Source organism: Engystomops pustulosus, chromosome 6, assembly GCF_040894005.1.
Source record: "Engystomops pustulosus chromosome 6, aEngPut4.maternal, whole genome shotgun sequence".
Lineage (NCBI taxonomy): Eukaryota > Metazoa > Chordata > Amphibia > Anura > Leptodactylidae > Engystomops > Engystomops pustulosus.
Genome location: NC_092416.1, coordinates 161,124,263 through 161,146,093, shown reverse-complemented (window position 1 = coordinate 161,146,093; position 21,831 = coordinate 161,124,263). Strand labels below are relative to the sequence as shown.

Genomic DNA, 21,831 nt, shown 5'->3' with positions numbered 1-21,831 from the left:
TATTTACAGTCATAGGGGGGCATTTATCAGGACTTGTACGCCGCTTTCCCTGCGCCTGCGCACTCACTATTGTCTGTGCCTGAATTTTACAGCAGTGCAGCCAAAGCCTCCTCATGTATCTGATAAATGTCCCCCATAGTCTCCTCAGATCCTATCCACAGGAGAATATGGATTCCATTCCCACTAATTGACGGAACAGTAGGTTGAGTGTGCAGCCTGCCACTCCATGCACAACCGGAGGACAATGGTTCCCCAGCCAAAATACACAAAAAGAGTTTTGCACATGTTATTACAGCATTAGAGAGATATATATCAACTACTGTTTATGGTAGGAGTAAGCAGGACTGTGGGTGAGGTAATCAGGACATGCTCTATCAATTACTCTGTGTGTGGGAGGGATAATAAGGACTCTCACTGTAAATCACTATGTGTGGGCAAAGTAATCAGGACTCTCACTGTCAATCACTGTGTGTGGGCAAAGTAATCAGGACTCTCACTGTCAATCACTGTGTGTGGGAGGAGTAATCAGGACTCTCACTGTCAATCACTGTGTGTGGGCGGAGTAATCAGGACTCTCACTGTCAATCACTATGTTTGGGCGGAGTAATCAGGACTCTCACTGTCAATCACTGTGTGTGGGCAGAGTAATCAGGACTCTCACTGTCAATCACTGTGTGTGGGAGGAGTAATCAGGACTCTCACTGTCAATCACTGTGTGAGGGAGGAAGTAATCAGGACTCTTACTGCAAATCACTGTGTGTGGGAGCGGTAATCAGGACTCTCACTGTCAATCACTGTGTGTGGGAGGAGTAATCAGGACTCTTACTGTCAATCACTGTGTGTGGGAGGAATAATCAGGACTCTTACTGTCAATCACTATGTGTGCGTGGAGTAATCAGGACTTTTACTGTCAATCACTCTGTGTGGGAGTGGTAATCAGGACAATAAATGTCCTGATATCCTATTAGGATTCACTTTGCTTGTTCCATGCTGCACAAACCTATGTATCACATAGCTCATCTCGTCAACCTTCATTATATCCCCACTTGTACTTAATCATTTCAGTATTTTGGGCTTGAAATTAAAAAAAATGTTACATTAATATTCAACATTATGTCCAAAAATTGCCACAAATGCTTCCTTGTGAAGGTATATGCTGTTCCAGCAGCAAAGCTCTTAGCTGTGAACATTAGAAAATAGAGGTTCCTGTCATCCTTTACATCATTCCACTGAAGACGGTAATAATTCTGAGGTGACATTAATATGAGTATAAACGGCTGTAATAAAAATGTGTATAACAGTGATTAGTAATGACTTTATCACAATAATTACCACTACAGCTCAGATTACTTGCATTTTTGGAGTATTTCTACATGATTGTACCTTATATCTCTACCCTGTAATATAGTCCCATAGATTTCATACCCATTTTTCATTTTTCAGCTTAAAATATACAGGCAATCTCTCTGCGACATGAAAAATTTACATTTAGTAATGGATATGTTCCCTATCTATCCCTACCAGAACCTCCAAAACCTATTGCACCCCCCGAACTCCTGGCAGTAGGAGCTACGTATCTGTGGATTAAGCCAAATGCCAACTCAATTATTGGTGATGGACCAATTGTCCTGAAGGAAGTGGAGTACCGGACTACATCAGGAAGCTGGGCTGAGACCCATGTAATGGATGGACCTACATACAAACTATGGCACTTGGATCCAGATGTGGAGTATGAAATACGTGTCTTGTTAACTCGTCCAGGAGAAGGTGGCACAGGACCACCAGGACCTCCTCTCACAACCAGGACAAAATGTGCAGGTAGGTTGACGTTTAATGTTAAGTGTATTGTATGTCAAGGAGACTGGATCACAACTTTTATGAAGGCTCTTACATTATGGTGTTTGCTTTCCCAAATCTGCTTTCCCAAATCTGAGCGGCTGAGAGTGATGATCTTCAACCACTACAGAGGCAGATGGGGAAGGGTCCTGAGATCCAGAGTAAAACTTATCATAGGCTTTTGTACACATTTACTTTATCTTGATCCTAAACAGACCATAGAAAATCCTTGACTACTCTGAAGTCAGGTGATGATTGAATTACTATAAGGTCAGTGGGAAACTTCCGTAACACAAAGCACCCACAACCCTTGGTGCTTATGTTTGTGAAACTTGTTATATATATCTTCAGAACTACTTCTGACTACGGCTCTGGTGTCCCTGTTTCTTCATATGTCCTTTCTTGACTCCCCTAGATAGACTTTGCATGGGAAGGTTTTCTAGGATTTCAATAGAGTAGGCATCAAAATGAAGGACAAGCACCATGGGGCAACATCTGTAGATCCTTGTGTACTTAAATGCCTAGGTGGGCAGTGTGAGTATTCTCTCAACTTGCTCCGTAACAGTAAGTAATAACTCAAAATGACACCGGCGGGCTCCAATCCTTGGTGGGACACCGCTATATTCAACAAAGAAGATGAAAAAATGGATCTCGGAGGGGCCATGCACTTCCTTAGGTAATATATATGGTTGCACATATAAACCTGTAACCTGAGGAAGGGCACGGCATCACTGAGATCCATTTTTTCATCTTCTCTTTCATCTACCTTGGTGGCCATACCAAGGTACTGTAGCTCAGGTCCCATCTACTGCTGCTCAACCGGATGTATCTGGTATCAGACCCCCATTATTCTGAGATTGATGAGCGATTGTAACATTCACTGTCTGAGGTCCTCATTTTATAGACTCTGTTTGGGAGATTTATCATAAGTTTTTGAGCAAAACTGTTCTAGTTGCCCGTGGAAACCAATCAGAGATCAGCTTTAATTTTATAAACAGCTGTGGGAAAATGAAAGCTGTGCTCTGATTGGTTGCCATGGTCAACTAGAACAGATCTGCTTTAAGAGACTTATGATAAATCTCCCTTTACCTCTATAACAGTCAACGGGAATCTAACTTCATAAGACCCGACAGGCATAGTTTTATATATATACAGCTTATTTTATTACAACATGTTGTATCCAGTTTTTACATTCTGGCAATTTTATATTTCCTTTGTCACGAAAACCTAATATAACTATTAAAAAAAATGTTATGCACCTTATCCCGCCATGAGCCGATTCTAGTTTTCCTGTAACCTAATTTTAATAAATTTCTCTGTCCTCGTGTATAAATATTAAATCTAACTGCTCAGCATATTCGCAGTCATATCATTAAATTCTGTAGCAGATCCTCCGTATATACATCTTATAACAAAGGGCATGCTGATGCACAGTATTGAAATGGCAAATGATGTGATGCCGAGCGCAACAAGAATAAAAGGGTCAAATAGTGGCGATCCAGAGCCCTAGGACGTCAAAGAGTGGTACTCTACCGTAGGTATTGGGCAGGATTATGGGGTCTCGCAGTCATTGCATATGGACACCTTACATTTACTATGCAAGTAATTTACTTCTTCTTAGTAGAGCAGCTCAATTCCATTATATCCAGATGGTTGAGATTATAAGTAGTGGTCATTTTGCAGTTGAGAGCTGCGATTTAATAACCTGACCTTATTTCCATTTCTAAGACCCTACCACTGGTATTAAAAAGTGCGGTTTCTCAGCTCAGATCTAATGCACATTAAAAGCCTTTTCATGCTAATAAATAGACATTTAGAAGTAGATTCAAGAGGTCTCTTTAGGATGTTCTAGAAGGAGGGGGGGCAGACACTGCCAATATTTGGTATTGGAGGTATGTGACAGCTATAATAGCTTCTGGCTGCCACTTATTGTTAAGTGCTGTCTCCAACCTTTATGGCTGAGCACCAAGCATCACTTCATGTCTCCATCCTACTCACGGTGTGGGGTGCTAAGTACCCAGCTCTCTTCATTTCTCTTACTTTATCGGGAAAATAAGGGAGGGCATGCTGCTTTTCAGTTCCTTTCATGTGTTATAAGGCAGCCCTTTTTCTAAGAAGCTTTCTACCAATAGACTGATCCCACCAGCTGTTCTTAATGGAAATTTTTGCTTCCTCAGGATTCCATTGCCCTCAAAGTGGTCAATTGCAACCTGCAAATGACCATGGATATACTGGAGAACTGCATTTTGTTATGTCATTTTCTCAGAATAGTTACTGGAAATAGCTACATCTACAAAGTAGTAGTATAGTTTGTATGGTCTTAAAAGGGTTGGGCACTTTAATTAAATTTTTTTCATGGGGCTTTGGGGCAGGCTAACAATTATATCAGCCAGTATGGATGGCAATTACAAACACGTCTGCCAGTATGGATGGCGATGCCCACCTGCTCATTTTAACAGTAATAACTTGTGGTCCTTGGATCCTTTTACGTTTTAGTGGCTTCAGTCCAGGCAGCAACGAACCCGTGCATCAGAAGACTTTCCAATGAACTTAGTTCTTAGTTCTATGGAATATTTTTTTGTCACCTTCTTAAGGGACTCTACAGAGTTGTCCTGATCCTCCTGTGTGATCCGGCAGCCTCTTCTCCTTTGTCCAGTCCATCCTGGCCGGCTACTTTACTTGAGGAACACGTAATGTTTTTGCTGTCCCATGTATACTCCCGTGACGTAGCTTGTCGTCTGCTCTGAGTGTTCCCAGCTTCGTCCCCAATCAAAAAGCAGAGGCACAGCTCTGAAACACAGAACATGTGAAGAGCTATGTCATAGAGAAGATGGTGCCTGGTTGACCCCACCTACTTAGGCACCATTCTGGAAGATGGTGGTGCAAAAGGGAGAAGAAAAGACTTGGTGAGTTAATTTACGACCCTGTACTGGCACCTAGGGGGGGGGGGGGTAACTTTATTTAAACCAAATGTGAACAATTAAAATTATTTAAGATCAAGGTGGCCAACCCTTTTAAAGACTTTAATCTCAAGCAAAGTTGGCCTAAAGATAGACTTGTCAAAAAGGCATGTTGTTACCCATCCTGACCCACATCAATGGCGACTCACATATTTAAGCAGTTTGAAGTCTATTACTGGTCACAGGGCTTCTTGAAAGTCAGATATTGACCTATAAGGATCTACTGAACCACCACCACAACCTCCTGTGGCAGAAAGTTTCATTGTCTCACTGCTCTTACAGTTAAGAATCCCTGTCTATGGCGATGGTAGAACCACCTCACCTCTAGGTGTAGAGGATGCCCCCTGTCTATGGTGATGGTAGACCCTCTTCTCCTCTAGGTGTAGAGGATGCCCCCTGTCTATGGTGATGGTAGACCCTCTTCTCCTCTAGGTGTAGAGGATGTCCCCTGTCTATGGTGATGGTAGACCCTCTTCTCCTCTAGGTGTAGAGGATGCCCCCTGTCTATGGTGATGGTAGAAGCACCTCTCCTCTAGGTGTAGAGGATGTCCCCTGTCTATGGTGATGGTAGAACCTCCTCTCCTCTAGGTGTAGAGGATGCCCCCTGTCTATGGTGATGGTAGAACCACTTCTCCTCTAGGTGTAGAGGATGTCCCGTATCTATGGTGATGGTAGTACCACCTCTCCTCTAGGTGTAGAGGATGCCCCCTGTCTATGGCGATGGTAGAACCCCCTTTCCTCTAGGTGTAGAGGATGCCCCCTGTCCATGGCGAGGGTAGAACCACCTCTCCTCTAGGTGTAGAGGATGCCCCCTGTCTATGGCGATGGTAGAACCACATCCCCTCTAAGCGTGGAGGATGCCCCCTGTCTATGGCGATGGTAGAACCCCCTTTCCTCTAGGTGTAGAGGATGCCCCCTGTCCATGGCGAGGGTAGAACCACCTCTCCTCTAGGTGTAGAGGATGCCCCCTGTCTATGGCGATTGTAGAACCACATCCCCTCTAAGCGTGGAGGATGCCCACTTGTCCTGGACACAGACCAAGGTATAAAAAGATGTTTGATAAGATCCTTGTACAGCCCTTTCAGGGCAGTTGTGAAGAAAGGAACAGTGATGTGAAGAAAGGAAGACAAGTGCCAACTATATAGCATCTTATGCCAAGCACCCACCAGTATTCATTTCATAATTCTGTTGGAATCACTGGGAAAACTTATAAATGCCAAGCAGATGTTGCCTTGGATCAGATGCAAAACCCAGAAACTCGGCAAGGCAATTGGTCAAGGTCACTGATCCACTATGTTGCCACAGCTGTAAAATGTGTAAATAGTTATCAGAGTTGGTGCTCTCTTATAACTATGGGGAAAGGTGCCCATACACCTTAGACAAGCACGCTCATTTATGCGGAACCAAAGATCTTCTGTTTGAGGATGTTCCAGCATTGCTTCCAATTGAAAATTGGACAAACGTTGATCATGTTGGATTTCCATATGCCAATCCATCTTTCTCACTAAAGATAATTTATTCAGAGCTGAATTAGGGTCCAGAGAGGCTAGCCTACACTGACCTTACCCATTTTGATAGTTGATTTAAACCTGTGCAATGAACTTTTCTTTATAAGACTGTTAGCAGACAACCCAAGGCTTAAGGAAAGGATTCCAGAAACGTGTACTCTGAGCTTTTAACCTCTCCACTTGTTTTGTTGTTCCATCATAAGGCGGCCTGTTTTGGTAGAGGTCCATACTTGACCATCAGATCAACACAAGAATAGAGCTATCTCTTGGATGAGATGAATCAGAAGTCGGATCAGTCGGAGTCAAACCAAACATCCTTGTTCTGAATATACTGTAGAATTTTAAAAATCTGTCTAGACCTTTTCTCATTCCTCATATTCAAGCATTGATTCCCATGACATCTCTGCTTTCCACCCATCATTTGGCGGGTGATTCTTACCCCTCTGTGTTCGGTGTTCAGTTTTGATACAACTCTCTTTCAGTAACCTCTGTATATTTTACAATCCTTGTGTTACTGTTTCCTTTTCATCTTATCTGCATGTTAATGCCTCTTCTCTACTTTTACTTTATTCCCAGTGATATCTCTCTATGTGTTTTTCTCTCTCTTCTGTTCTCTGTGTCTATTTTACTCCCTCATCCCTAGTATACCATGCACTTTAAAGCTTTGTCTCTCTTCTCTTATTACCATACATTTATTTCAGTGTTAAACATGTCCTTTCAATAACTAAAAAAAAAAAAAAATTAAATACATTAGCTCAGTTTTAAGGAGTTGAGTTACAGGTTGTACAGAACTTCTTGGCACATGTCTGTAAGATGTGTATTGCTTCTCCACCCTGGCAGCTCAGTCGGCACTTTAACATCAAGCATGTCTTTCAGGAAGCCTAATGACACGATAGAGGATCAAAGCAGAATATATATTTTAAAAGGAACAGATTCCCAGCTATAGACAGAGCTGTAATGTACTGGTTTGGCTGAGTGAGAGGCCTTTGACTAGAGTCAGGAAGTAAGAGTTCTCTTTATAGAAACTTTGCTAGTCAAGGCTGCCTTGCATGCGTGTGGAGTCTTACAGCCATTGATGCTCCACTAAGGGATTCAGGGAATTATGCAAATACATTTTCCAGGATGGAATAAGGAAACATTGCCTCTTTAGCTGCCAAAAGCCTCTCACTCAACTAAACCAGTTCCCTACACTGTACTGAAATACACAGCCACATCAGAACAGCGCTGACTACAGTTAAGAGTCCGTTCCTTTAGGAATATATACTGGTTTGGCTTTAATTCTTCATCATGTTTGTTGAGCTCCCTAAAAGTCATGCTTGATGTTAAGGGAGCTGCCTTACAAGGTAGCAAAAGAGGCAATGTTTCCTTAGCCAAACCTGGCAAACTTATTTGCATTATGTCCTGGCAGCTCAGTGCGAACTTCAGAATAAAGTACTGCAGATGGATTCTTAAACCTAAAATAAAGAAAAACATTTAAGATGGATTGTTATTAGTTGATGTTAGAACTGAAGGCTGTATGAGAGCTCAGACTGAAGTGAGTAGAGGTTTTATAAGGCTCCCTCTATAAAAAAAATTTTTTTACTAGTTGATAATACCTTTAATATTTAGGACATCTCGTAAATATATCTCAGTAAACTGGATCCACTGTTGGTCTTCACAGTGTCAGTCTAAACTTAGTGCTTACTGAGCATGTGCAGCCCTTCTCTATTCAAATCTATGGGAGTTTTCACGTAAACCAAAATCGAGTGTGGCTGTTCATGTGTGTTACACTCTCCATTCAGCCTGGCCATGAGAAAGGAGATGGATGATGCAGGTCTCCCAGGACAAATGGAGCAACATCACTTCGGACCAAACTAATTCAGACTAGAACCAAATCTTTTAAAAAAAATTGGTGATTCTCTCATCTCTGATTTCAGCATCTATCACTATGAGGCTACATTCACACATAGCACAGCGGGCACACGTCGGCACCCAGGAGAGGAGGGGTTGTGCACTGCTCACCCCCGCCCCTACCATAGCAATGTATGGTGCACGTGTGCTGCACCGTACTGCTCCCGTATGGCACCTTGAGCCCATTGCCATCTATGGGGGATGTATATATATCATATATCCGTCGGCGTATATACGTCCCCCATACAGTCGTGTGAATATAGCCTGACACTGTCTCACGCCTGGCATCTTATCCTGCCTTAAACTATACTGGCCCGTCTCTCGTTGTGATCTTGTGTCTCTCATTCTCTGTCAGTCTGTCTCGCTGTGATCTTACACTCTTTTGCTTTTCATCTTCTCTCTCATGGTGTTCAATCCCGTCCTTTCCAGTTGTTTTTTGCCTATTCTCACCGTTTCTCATTTCCTGTCATTGTGTTGTCCCTTTATGTATCCCCCCCACTGTAGTGTTGTGTGCACCCCCCCCCTCTCCGTCCCATCCCGTCTCTGACTATTTTCTACGCTTCCCCCTCTCGTGCTGCTATTGTTCCTTTTTCGAGCACTGAATATTTAAAGACGCGCCTGGCAATCTCTGTGTGTATTTATACTCGCTGTCAATATATGCAAACCCTGTGTACCGATTTATACTTCCTGCTTATTGAAATCGGAGCTTGCAATTTGATAGAGAGATTTCTTGTAACTATGAGGTGCACAACACCCAATCCCAGGCTCTCGCGGCGCCCGGGGGGCTTCAAAGACTGCGAAGAAGAAGAAAGCATAATATATTATATTTACCCATCATTTATAGATATGCATATCTTTATTGATGTATATACATGTATTAATATGTATGGCTACACATCTATATGCACATATTTTACATTTTTATCCATCGGTGTCTATATTATATATGTGATGCTCATGAACACTTTGTCAAAGGACCGAGAATAGTTAAACACCTGCGTTGCCTGCTTGCTCCAGCCTCCTGGATTCGTGCGGCAGGAAAGGGAGGCACTGGGCCTAGGAACCCCGCAGGTAAAATGAGGTGTATTTATTGTAATGAGGGGAGTCTAGTGCCGTCTTTCTGCAGAGAACCGATGCACCATGCCGCGTCCAACACAATGACTACTCACTAGGAAGCCACTCTCTCTCGCAGCCCTACCCCCACCCCCAACCCACTCAGTGATTGGGAACAAGATTTTTTTGCTAATAATGTAGTAGAATAGAAAATGCTATATTAACCCATTCAAAATAACTTAAAACAGGCTACGCTTTACAATTGTATGTATGGCGGGATTGTGTATCAATGACATAGGTCTGTGCATAGACTGACTATGAGTGTCTATTCCATCATTGCGTGCATTTTCTTCAGATATGGATGAATAAGTGTTCCCTTAGAAATGAAATAGGGCTTTTCTAGTAAGAATAATGACACGATACACTTCATACCCCCTCTGCATGGATTTGTGTATGGAAATTGCGCACAGTGCACTTACAGGCAACACGTGTAAAGAATGAGTTTCTCCAAGAGACCTGGCATTGTTTTGGTGAGTGGAGGCAATAACAATCTACACATTTCATGCTTTTGTAGTATGTGAGAACATATGGATATTCAGGACTTGGTCCTGCTTTCGTGTTCTTTTCATTCGTTTCCTTTGACAAGGACCGACGTATTAGTGGATATTATCATCAGCAAATCCTTAAAGGGACATGAGAGGCAGTTCTGTTTCACTGTGTGCCTAGGGAAATGGATAACTAAAAGATTCAGGACCAAAAAAATGATCAGTGATGCTTCTCCCCTATGGAAATGGGCAGCACACGCCACCGTGTGACAGAAACATGTATGTAGGTGGTGATGTTGTTGAGAACAACAGCAAGTTTGTCAGTGGCTGGCTGTGGTAGTAGCATCTTCAGCCCAGGAGTCTCTGTGTGGCTACGTTCTATATCCTTTTTGTAGAGGAGCTGGATGAGCTCTGCTGCATGGGCAGCTGAGTTTGTTGCAAGCTTCTGGTTGCCAGGGATATTCCTCTGGACACTAAACAGGACCAGCAACCTGACTCCTGACAGGTGGTGTGAGAGGCCTAGGACCACACTCTCTTGGAACAGCTGAGAGCAACTAACTTAGTCCTGTCTCCTAACAAGACAGCAGAGAAAAACCTGTCTCTGGACAGGTGAACAGAGAAACTGAGAATTATAGAGAGGGCTTAATTTATATACCCTTAGTCCGTGGATACATTCTGAGGGAAACTGGCCAATGACAAACATGCAATTCTTAAGTTTTGCAGACTTAATGTCAATACAAAGTAATTTAACCCTTATAGTATAAAAGAGAGAACACATGGAACAGTCTAGAACAATGCAACTCATTGTGGGGGCATCAGGTGTTGCACATGACTCCATCAAAGGGCTATGCATGACATTCTGGAGCAGGTCAAGGTGTAAGTACTTACAAATGTGACTTTTTATCACAGTTGTTTTTTTTGGACACTTTCTCTGTATATTTTATTACGCAGAAAACAAGGTTTCTAAAGCCGTGCCTTGGGCATCACTAGAACTGGTATCACCTCTAGTCACATAAATCACTTTCCTTAGGCTAAGTTCTTGGAATATACAAGTTATCTTGGCAAACATTGCAATGTTCTATTGGAAAAGTATTCTTTAGCTGCACTTTTTAGTTTTTTGGAGCCATAATTGTCACAATAAAGAATCCATATCTAGAACCTTGCCGACACTGTAGCACCATATTTATTAATTTTCACCACAACAATATTGGTGGTTTTCCAACACTCACAAAAATTTTGGGGGACGCCGCCTGGGAATCCAACACTTTACATGCGCATTTAGTTTTTCGACACTATTTTTGGCACAATTTTTGGTATACACTAAGAGCTGCTAAAAGCCGGTCTATTTCACTCTCATAAATGTGGAGGAAGTTAAGCCAATTAACCCCTTGCGCCACAATTTAACAACCCAGTGAAAGTTATAGCAAGATTAAACACAGGCCCTTTGCCAAAGTTGATAAATGTCCAACCTTAACTCAAAAAGAGGGAACAGTGGGGGTAGTTTATCATTAGACTGGCCCCTTATGACAGTCTTTGGAGCCCTGTTGCTGTCAAATTCATTAAAGTAGTTTTGTCCCCTGGTAAATCTGCTGGCAGCGGGGCCGGCGCCAGCACTGGCCATCCCTGGGCAAGTGCCGGGGCCCAGGGCTGCTGGGGGGGCCCAAATAAGACTGCACTTAAGGAATCCATGGGGGTGAGCGGGGCTGTACATAAAATAACCATGAGGGGGCTGTTTGGGATGATAAACTAGGGAATATTTTAGGGATCAGGAGACTGTTTTAGTTTCTGAATTTTTAATGCTGCCACTTGAGTTCACTGTAGAGGGGCCTACCAAGGCTCTGTCACCTACTGAAACCTGGATCTGACCCTAGCAGTGTCTAATTCTATATGGGTTTTTTCCGACAGTTGAATAAAAAGTTGCAAAAGTCACAAAAGATAGACCAGGGAGGGGAATTGCGTCAGTTTGCGTCAGTTCATGATTGCAGTCCAATTGTGAAAACTAGTGTAGGGAAATAATTAATTTAGTGCAAGCAGGGTCTATGTCAAAGTGACTTTCTGCTGTTCTACGCCAAACATAGACACATAAACAATGATGCATCACCCCCAGTAACTTTATATTGTGTTTACAGACCTGTGTCTCCACGGATGCACGATGCATGTGGTCTCATTCCACATTAACTTATTTTTGTCTTGAAGATGTTGAAAATGTTATTAACCTGTTTTAAAAGGAAGTAAAAAGACTGGTATCATAACTTGACAGTAAGACTGCAGTATTTCCAGCAGATTATAGAGCAGGAGGAGCTGAGCACATTGTACATAGTGTCCTATCTGCAGGCAGTATGTTATAGAGCAGGAGGAGCTAAGCAGATTGTACATAGTGTCTCATCTGCAGGCAGCATGTTATAGAGCAAGAGGAGCTGAGCAGATTGTACATAGTGTCTTATCTGCAGGCAGCATGTTATAGAGCAGGAAAAGCTGAGAAGATTGTACATAGTGTCCTATCTGCAGGCAGCATGTTATAGTGCAGGAGGATCTGAGAAGACTGTACATAGTGTCCTATCTGCAGGCAGCATGTTATAGTGCAGGAGGATCTGAGTAGATTGTACATAGTGTCCTATCTGCAGGCAGCAAGTTATAGAGCAGGAAAAGCTGAGCAGATTGTACATAGTGTCCTATCTGCAGGCAGCCTGTTATAGAGCGGGAGGAGCTGAGCAGATTGTACATAGTGGGGCAGATTTACTTACCCAGTTCATTCCCGATCCAGCGGCGTGTTCTCTGTGGTGGATTCGGGTCTTCCGGCGATTCACTAAGGTAGTTCCTCCGACATCCACCAGGTGGCCCTGCTGCGCTGAAGTTCCCCGAGGCCCGCCGGAATGCACTGAAGTTTACCGGCCTATACCTGGTGATTTTCCAAATCCGTCGGGTTTTCGTTCGTCCACGCCCCCAGATTTCCGCCGCGTGCATGCCAGCGCAGATGCGCCACAATCCGATTGTGTGCGCCAAAATCCTGGTACAATACAGGGAAAATCTGCGCAAATCGGAAATATTCGAGTAACACGTCGGGCAAACGAATCGGGCCCTTAGTAAATGACCCCCTGTGTTTTAACTACAAACAGAAGGTTATACAGCAGAAAGGACCGAAAATATAAATATAAAGTTCTGTGGGAAAGTATTCAAGTAAGTTATCATTTATTGTTACACTTTTATGCTGAGAAGTGGCCATCGAGTCATTGACAGGGGAGGGTGGTCCTATCAGCGTATAGGCACAGCAATATATGGAGGTCTGACAACCAGTGATGGGACAACCCTTATAATTAGATAACTGCTTCCTCAGAAAGAAAGAGCAACAATGCAAATTAATTATTCTGAATCCTTTCCTACAAAGTCATTTATCAATCTGCCCAGTTCCTCACTGCTAAATATTATAAGTTGCTCATCTTCTAACCTACATTTGTGTGATCTTCATGCACTATGATCAGAACTCAACTTTGCAGTTGCAGCTTTGACGATAATCACATTAAAAAATATATCTTTTTTACTGGACCCCATTAGCTGTGTGTAATCTGCTGGTAAACCTTGCAATAAGGGTCTTAGTTTCCTGCAGCGCCTCCGCAGGGGAAATTTAGCATTGCACAATGTCCACTCAGAGCAATACAGAACACGATGGGTCCTCCAGAGGAAGGGTAGCTCTCTTAGGAACTTGCATTTGTATTTCCACCTGTAAGGAGTCAATGTCAAAGACTAAATAGACTCCTTCCATCCTTCTCAATGATAGATATTTTGCACGGTTCCTTTAAGGATGGTCATTTCTTCTTTTCATGTGATATTCCATGCAGGGATATGTATGCATGTCGTGTAGTTCTTAAACTATTCATGCAATCAAACACTTAAGGGAAATGAGAGATAAAATTGGATATTGCCTTTTTTCAGACCTTCCGCAATTTTCCCAAAATAAATAGGTCCACTAAATTACATGCACTTTCTCCTCCATGGATACAATATGACGTTTAATAACGCGGTTCATGATATAAAAGTGGAAGGGACGTCCATTTCTTGCCAGCGACCTCAGACATTCATCACTTCTCCGCCTTAGAAATATTGATGTTCCTTTCTCTCATTTCCATAAGTGCACAAGGAATATGTACGGCTTTCATGTGACTAGTAAGAGGATACCGTACCCTTAATGAGGATCTCGTCACTGGATGTTAGCGTTTTAGTTTATGGGGAATAAGAAATGCAAGTTCAAGGGTAATTTTGTATTACATTAGTATTTCAGCAATAAAAACGATATACATAGAAAATAACAACATATTACCAGACCCTCCTCCTCATGTAGAACTTTGTAGCATATAAAGATTCAATGGAGGACAAATGAGGAACCTAAACTACAGGAAGATGACTGTGGATTTTATTGAAGTAAAAGTTGCAAATTCCAGCTGAGCTGAGCAATTCCGAACACTAAAGCTAGGGATGAACGCAAAACCTCAAAATGGCCAACGGCGCCATTCACTGATTCCCTGCATTTAATTGTTGCTATGCTTGCACTGATTGTAAGTATTGAATGGCAGGGGTGAGCTGAACCCAAACTTGAACTTCTACCTAAAGTCCAGGTTGGAAGTTTGGATCTGTTCATAAATACAACATTAGGGTCCAAATCTGGATAAATCAGCTTTGTCCGGGAATGCAATAGGCGATGGATCCTGTATAGGCATGGTATTAGCAGTAATGAGCAGTGGACCATGTAAAGGTATGGTTGGCAGGAATGAGCGATGGACCCTGTATGGGGATGAAATGTCAGTAATGGGCGATGTATGGAAATGGCTTGGAGGGAAAGGGTTATAAACCCTGTATGGAAATGGTGTGGCAGCATTGGTGGTGGATAGAGGTGAGCGAGCACTAAAATGCTCGGGTACTCGTTATTCGAGACAAACTTTTCCCGATGCTCGAGTGCTCGTCTCGAATAACGAGCCCCATTGAAGTCAATGGGAGACACGAGCATTTTTCAAGGGGACCAAGGATCTGCACAGGGAAGCTTGGCCAAGCACCTGGGAACCTCAGAAAAGGATGGAAACACCACGGAAATGGACAGGAAACAGCAGGGGCAGCATGCATGGATGCCTCTGAGGCTGCTTAAACGCACCATTATGCCAAAATTATGGGCAACAGCATGGCCATGACAGAGTGACCGAATGAGGCTAGATAGCATCTAAAACATCCAATAATTGACCCTGACACTATAGGGGACGGCATGCAGAGGCAGCGGCAGCAGCGGCAGGCTAGAGAGTGTCTTGGCAACATACCCCAAATGGACTCAGGCTTAAAACCAATGGGTGGCAGAGAGGAACCAAAGGAGGTGAGCAAGAAGCGCTCAAATAATATTGGTAAATGATAAAAGTTTGCCAGTATATTTTGTGGATTACACAGCAGGGTGGCGTCAAAGTTAACAAGTTTGATGAGGAAGCTATGAAAACAACCCAAAATTCTGCCTGACACAGATCGTTTGATAAGGGGACCATGTATGGAGGCAGTGAACTAGTAGTAGATTAAAGGTGCTGCAGTTAAAACTATGTTAGTTGGATCTTGGGATGGAGCTGGCGCTCCGCTGCCAGGCGAGCTTTCGCCAATCCAAGCCCCTGTCTCTAGGCTACTCCCCAAACAGCACTTTTAAGAACCTTTTGTATAAGATCAAGTGTAGTAGCGTTCTTATAAGTTTAGGATATGGCGGGTGAGGGGAATGTAAACAGATGCGCAAGAAGCGCTGAAATAATATTGGTAAATGATAAAAATTTGCCAGTATATTTTGTGGATTACACAGCAGGGTGGCGACAAAGTTAACAAGTTTGATGTGGAAGCCATGAAAACAACCCAAAATTCTGCCGGACACAGCTCATTTGATAAGGGGACGATGTATGGAGGCAGTGAACTAGTAGTAGATTAAAGGTGCTGCAGTTAAAACTATGTTAGTTGGATCTTGGGATGGAGCTGGCGCTCCGCTGCCAGGCGAGCTTTCGCCAATCCAAGCCCCTGTCTCTAGGCTACTCCCCAAACAGCACTTCTAAGAACCTTTTGTATAAGATCAAGTGTAGTAGCGTTCTTATAAGTTTGGGTTCTGGCGGGTGAGGGGAATGTAAACAGATGCGCAAGAAGCGCTGAAGTAATATTGGTAAATGATAAAAGTTTGCCAGTATATTTTGTGGATTACACAGCAGGGTGGCGACAAAGTTAACATGGAAGCCATGAAAACAATCCAAAATTCTGCCTGACACAGCTCGTTTGATAAGGGGACCATGTATGGAGGCAGCTATATGGACTACTTTTGGAGGCAGCTATGGCGATGACGTGTGGAGGTAGCAATGGAGACAACGTGTGAAGGCAGCTAAAAAGACGATGTGTGGAGGCTGCTATGGAGACAATTTAATTTGGATAGTGCCTGTATGTGGCAGTCCAAAAAAGTTTTCAAACCAGAGGAGCAGGTAGCTGGTCCTCCAGAAAAATTACATAGATTGAGTGCCTGTAAGTGGCAGTCCAAAAAAGTTTTCAAACCAGAGGAGCAGGTAGGTGGTCCTCCAAAAAGATTAAATAAATTGAGTGCCTGTATGTGGCAGTCCAAAAAAGTTTTCAAACCAGAGGAGCAGGTAGCTGGTCCTCCAGAAAAATTACATAGATTGAGTGCCTGTATGTGGCACTCCCAAAAATTGTTTAAAACAGAGGACAGGGTAGTTGGCCCTCCAGAAAAATTAAATACATAGAGTACTATAGCCAGAGCCAGTTGGCCCTGGCAAAAAAATAGCCAGTTTCCTCTGCTTTAGTGTACAAAGAGGAGGAGAAGGAGGACAATGAGGAGGAGGAGTGCATACATTATTCAGGTTCAGCTTCTTTCACCTGGTGGAGAATGGAAATGCGGAGAAATCCAGGCTTTATTCATCTTGATAAGCGTCAGCCAGTCAGCGCTGTCAGTCGACAGGCGTGTACGCTTATCGGTGATGATGCCACCAGCTGCACTGAAAACCCGCTCGGACAACACGCTAGTGGCAGGGCAGGCAAGAACCTCCAAGGCGTACAGCGCCAGTTCGTGCCACATGTCCAGCTTTGAAACCCAGTAGTTGTAGGGAGCTGTGTGATCATTTAGGACGATGGTATGGTCAGCTACGTACTCCCTCACCATCTTTCTGTAAAGATCAGCCCTACTCTGCCGAGACTGGGGACAGGTGACAGTGTCTTGCTGGGGTGACATAAAACTGGCAAAGGCCTTGTAAAGCGTACCCCTGCCAGTGCTGGACAAGCTGCCTGGTCGCCTACTCTCCCTCGCTACTTGTCCCGCAGAAGTACGCCCTCTGCCGCTAGCGCTGTCAGAAGAGAAATACTGTTTCAGCTTGTGCACCAGGGCCTGCTGGTATTCATGCATTCTCACACTCCTTTCCTCTCCAGGGATGAGAGTGGAAAGATTTTGCTTGTACCGTGGGTCCAGGAGAGTGAATACCCAGTAATCGGTGCTGGAATAAATTCTTTGAACGCGAGGGTCACGGGATAGGCAGCTTAGCATGAAATCTGCCATATGCGCCAGAGTCCCAACGCGCAAGAATTCACTCCCCTCACTGGCCTGACTGTCCATTTCCTCCTCCTCCAACTCCTCCAACTCCTCTTCTTCTGCCCATACACGCTGAACAGTGAAGGACTGAACAATGGTCCCCTCTTCTGTCTCGCCAACATTCTCCTCCTCTTCCTCCTCATCCTCCTCCACCTCCACCTCGTCCAATATGCGCTGAGAAACAGACCTAAGGGTGCTTTGGCTATCAACAAGGGAATCTTCTTCCCCCGTCTCTTGTGACGAGCACAAAGCTTCCGACTTCATGCTGACCAGAGAGTTTTTCAACAGGCCAAGCAGCGGGGTGGTGAGCCTGATGATGGCGGCATCACCACTGACCATCTGTGTTGACTCCTCAAAGTTACTCAGCACCTGACAGATATCAGACATCCACGTCCACTCCTCATTGTAGACTTGAGGAAGCTGACTGACCTGACTACCAGTTCTGGTGGAAGTTGACATCTGGCAGTCTACAATCGCTCGCACCTTCGTGAGCAAATCAGACAGATTGGGGTATGTCTTGAGGAAACGCTGAACTATGAGATTTAACACATGGGCCAGGCATGGCACATGTGTCAGTCTGCCGAGTTGCAGAGCTGCCACCAGGTTACGGCCGTTGTCACACAGAACCATGCCTGGCTTCAGGTTCAGCGGTGCCAGCCACAGATCAGTCTGCGCCGTGATGCCCTGTAATAACTCTTGGGCGGTGTGCCTTTTATCGCCTAGGCTCAGCAGTTTGAGCACCGCCTGCTGTCGCTTAGCGATGGCACTGCTGCTGTGCCTAGAGCTACCGACTGATGCCGCCATGCCCACGGATGGTAATTCAGAGGAGGAGGTGGAGGAGGGGTGGGAGGAGGAGGAGGCATAGTAGGCCTTTGAGACCTGGACCGAGGTAGGCCCCGCAATCCTCGGCGTCGGCAGTATATGACCAGCCGCAGGGTCAGACTCGGTCCCAGCCTCCACCAAGTTAACCCAATGTGCCGTAAGCGATATATAGTGGCCCTGCCCGGCAGCACTCGTCCACGTGTCCGTGGTCAGGTGGACCTTGTCAGAAACGGCATTGGTCAGGGCACGGAGGATGTTCTCTGACACGTGCTTGTGCAGGGCTGGGACGGCACATCGGGAAAAGTAGTGGCGGCTGGGGACCGAATACCGAGGGGCGGCCGCCGCCATGAGGTTTCGAAGGGCCTCGGTCTCTACCAGCCTATAGGGCAGCATCTCCAGGCTAAGCAACTTGGAGATGTGGACGTTGAGGGCTTGGGCGTGTGGGTGGGTTGCGCTATACCTCCTTTTGCGCTCCAGCGTCTGGGGTATGGAGAGCTGAACGCTGGTGGATGCTGTGGAGGATCGTGGAGGCGAAGATGTGGTTTTCGCACGGGAGGTATTTGGGCCGGGGTCCTGGGCAGGGGGCTGACTAGCAGATGACACAGGGGAAGGAGCAGTGGTGTGCCCGGCCGGAGGTGAATGGGCTTGGTGCCATTGAGTGGGGTGTTTAGCATTCAGATGCCTGCGCATACTGGTGGTAGTTAAGCTAGTAGTGGTGGAACCCCTGCTGATCCTGGTTTGGCAAAGGTTGCACACCACAGTCCGTCGGTCATCCGGTGTTTCTTTAAAGAACCTCCAGACTTCGGGAGCTTGACTACGGGCAACATTTGGCGCTGATGCACCAGCTCTGGCCCTGCCTCTCCGTCTGGCCCCACCACTGCCTCTTCCAACCTGTTCTGCTATAGGACTCGCCTCCGTCTCAGAAGCACTGTGTTCACCCGGCCTATCAACCCAGCTTGGGTCTGTCACCTCATCATCCTCCGATCCCTCAGTCTGCTCCCCCCTCGGACTTCCTGCCCTGACAACAACTTCACCACTGTCTGACAACCGTGTCTCCTCATCGTCCGACACCTCTTTACACACTTCTTCCACTACGTGAATAATGTCATCATCACCCACAGACTGCGACTGGTGGAAAACCTGGGCATCGGAAAATAGCTCAGCAGCAGCAGGACAAGTGGTTTGTGACTGTGGGAAGGGTCCAGAAAACAGTTCCTCAGAGTATGCCGGTTCAAATGCCAAATTTTGGTGGGAGGGGCAGACTGGGGGGAAGGAGGCTGAGGTGGAGGAGCTGGAGGAGTGCCGATTTCGGTGACATGGGTGGACTGTGTGGAAGACTGACTGGTGGACAAATGGCTAGAAGCATTGTCCGCAATCCACGACATCACCTCTTCGCACTGTTCTGGCCTCAACAGTGCTCTACCACGAGTCCCAGTAACTTGAGACATGATGAACCTAGGGAGTGTACCTCTGCGGCGTTCCCCTGCTCCCCCATCAGCAGGTGGTGTCTCACCCCGCCCAGGACCACGGCCTCTGACCCCTGCAGTAGTTGGACGCCCTCGTCCTCTACCCCTAGCCCTCGGGTTAAACATTTTCCAAATTAAAGTGTAAACTTGAAAAAAAAAAAATTTTGTGTTTATTTTTTTTTAGTTTTTTATTTTTTTTAACAAAACGATGCTATCCTATTGCTATGGCTAGTTTCTAACCTACACTGACAGCACACAACTGGATTTTGTGCTTTGCAAGATGAGTTTGATCTATAAAATGAAATAAAGGTAAAAAAAAAAAAAAATCAGCAGACTCTGCCTTATTCTACTCAATCCCCTAATAAATTGTCCCACTTCGGTGTTTGAGGTGGATATGCGTGTCACTAAGAGCTAAACACAACGGTCGCAGGTCTCCCAGCAAATTCCTCACAGTATGGTACTAGCTGCACTACTAATGCCAGCAAGCCCAGCCACAAGCAAGCCAAAAAAAGGAAAATATAACGCTATTGTAGGCCTAAGTAAGCCGTTGGGGGTTCTCCTATGGCTATTTTGTAGCCTACACTGAAAGCACAATGCTTTGCAAGATGAGTTTGAGCTATAAAATGAAATACAGGTAAAAAAAAAAAAAATCTGCAGACTCTGCCTAATTCTACTCAAACCCCTAATAAATTGTCCCACTTTGGTGTTTGAGGTGGATATGCGTGTCACTAAGAGCTAAACACAACGGTCGCAGGTCTCCCAGCAAATTCCTCACAGTATGGTACTAGCTGCACTACTAGTGCCAGAAAGCCCAGCCACAAGCAAACAAAAAAAAAAAAAGTATAACGTTATTGTAGCCCTAAGAAGGGCTGTTGGGTTCTTGGAGAATCACTCCTGCCTAACACTATTCTAATAGAACACCCTAACGCTTTCCCTGACCAGCAGCAGCTCTCTCCCTAGCGGCATCCAGACACAGAATGATCCGAGCAGCGCGGGCAGCGGCTAGTCTATCCCAGGGTCACCTGATCTGGCCAGCCAACCACTGCTATCGACGTGTAAGGGTACATGCTGGGTGGAGTGCAGAGTCTCTTGGCTTGTGATTGGCTCTGTTTCTGGCCGCCAAAAAGCAAAATGGCGGGAGATGCCATTTTCTCGAGCGGGCAAAGTATTCGTCCGAGCAACGAGCAGTTTCGAGTACGCTAATGCTCGAACGAGCACCAAGCTCGGACGAGTATGTTCGCTCATCTCTAGTGGTGGACCATGTATGGGCATGATGTAGCTGGAATGGTCAATGAACTATGTATGGAAATGGTGTAGCAAGAATGGGCAATGGATCCTATATGGGCATTGTATGGCAGGAATCGGTGATGAATGATGTATGGGCATGGTTTGGCCAGAATGAGAAATTGACCATGCATGGGCATGGTGGGGCAGAAATTGGTGAAGGACCCTGTATGGGAATGGTAAGGCAAGAATAAGCGATGGACCGTTTATGGGCAAGAGACAGAAGGAATGGGTGATAAACCCTGTATGAGAATGGTGTGGCAGCAATGGGTGGTGGACCATGTATGGGCATAATATAGCAGGAATGGGCAATGATCCATGTATGGAAATGGTGTGGCAGGAATCGGCAATGAATCATGTATGGGCATGTTTAAGTTAGAAGAAAAATTGACCATGTGTGGGCATGGTGGGGCAGGAATTGGCGATGGACTCTGTATGAGAATGGTAAGGCAAGAATAAGCGATGGACCGTTTATGGGCATGAGACAGTAGGAATGGGTGATGAACCCTGTATGATAATGGTGTGGCAGGATTCAGCAATGAACCCTGTAAAAGCATGGTATGATGGCAATGGGTCATAGATCATGTATGGAAATGGTGTTGCAGCAATGGATGATGGTCCCTGTATGAGCATGGTATAGTTATAATGGGCAATGGACCATGTATGGGTTTTGTAGGGCAGAACGGACCATGTATGGAAATGGTGTAGCAGCGTTCAACTGTGGACCCTGTTTGGGCATGATATGGCACTTCTTAGGCTTCCTGACACTTTTAATTATTAATATACAGTATAGGACCTGAAGATGGTTACCCATAAAAATCTTTGACAATAAATTATTACAAAAACTAGGTAGCAGAGAATCTTGGTGTTTATCCTATA

At 44.9% G+C, this 21,831-nt stretch overlaps 1 protein-coding gene across 7 annotated transcripts in view; it reads left to right on the top strand.

Annotated features, from left to right (window-relative positions):
* Positions 1-21,831, top strand: part of PTPRT (protein tyrosine phosphatase receptor type T) — a 243,567-nt gene that overhangs the window by 139,648 nt on the left and 82,088 nt on the right. For all 7 annotated transcript variants that reach the window (XM_072112145.1, XM_072112142.1, XM_072112141.1 and 4 more), the window contains exon 7: positions 1,525-1,818. In XM_072112145.1, coding sequence (XP_071968246.1) covers positions 1,525-1,818 — 294 coding nt within the window. The remainder of the gene's footprint in view (positions 1-1,524; positions 1,819-21,831) is intronic.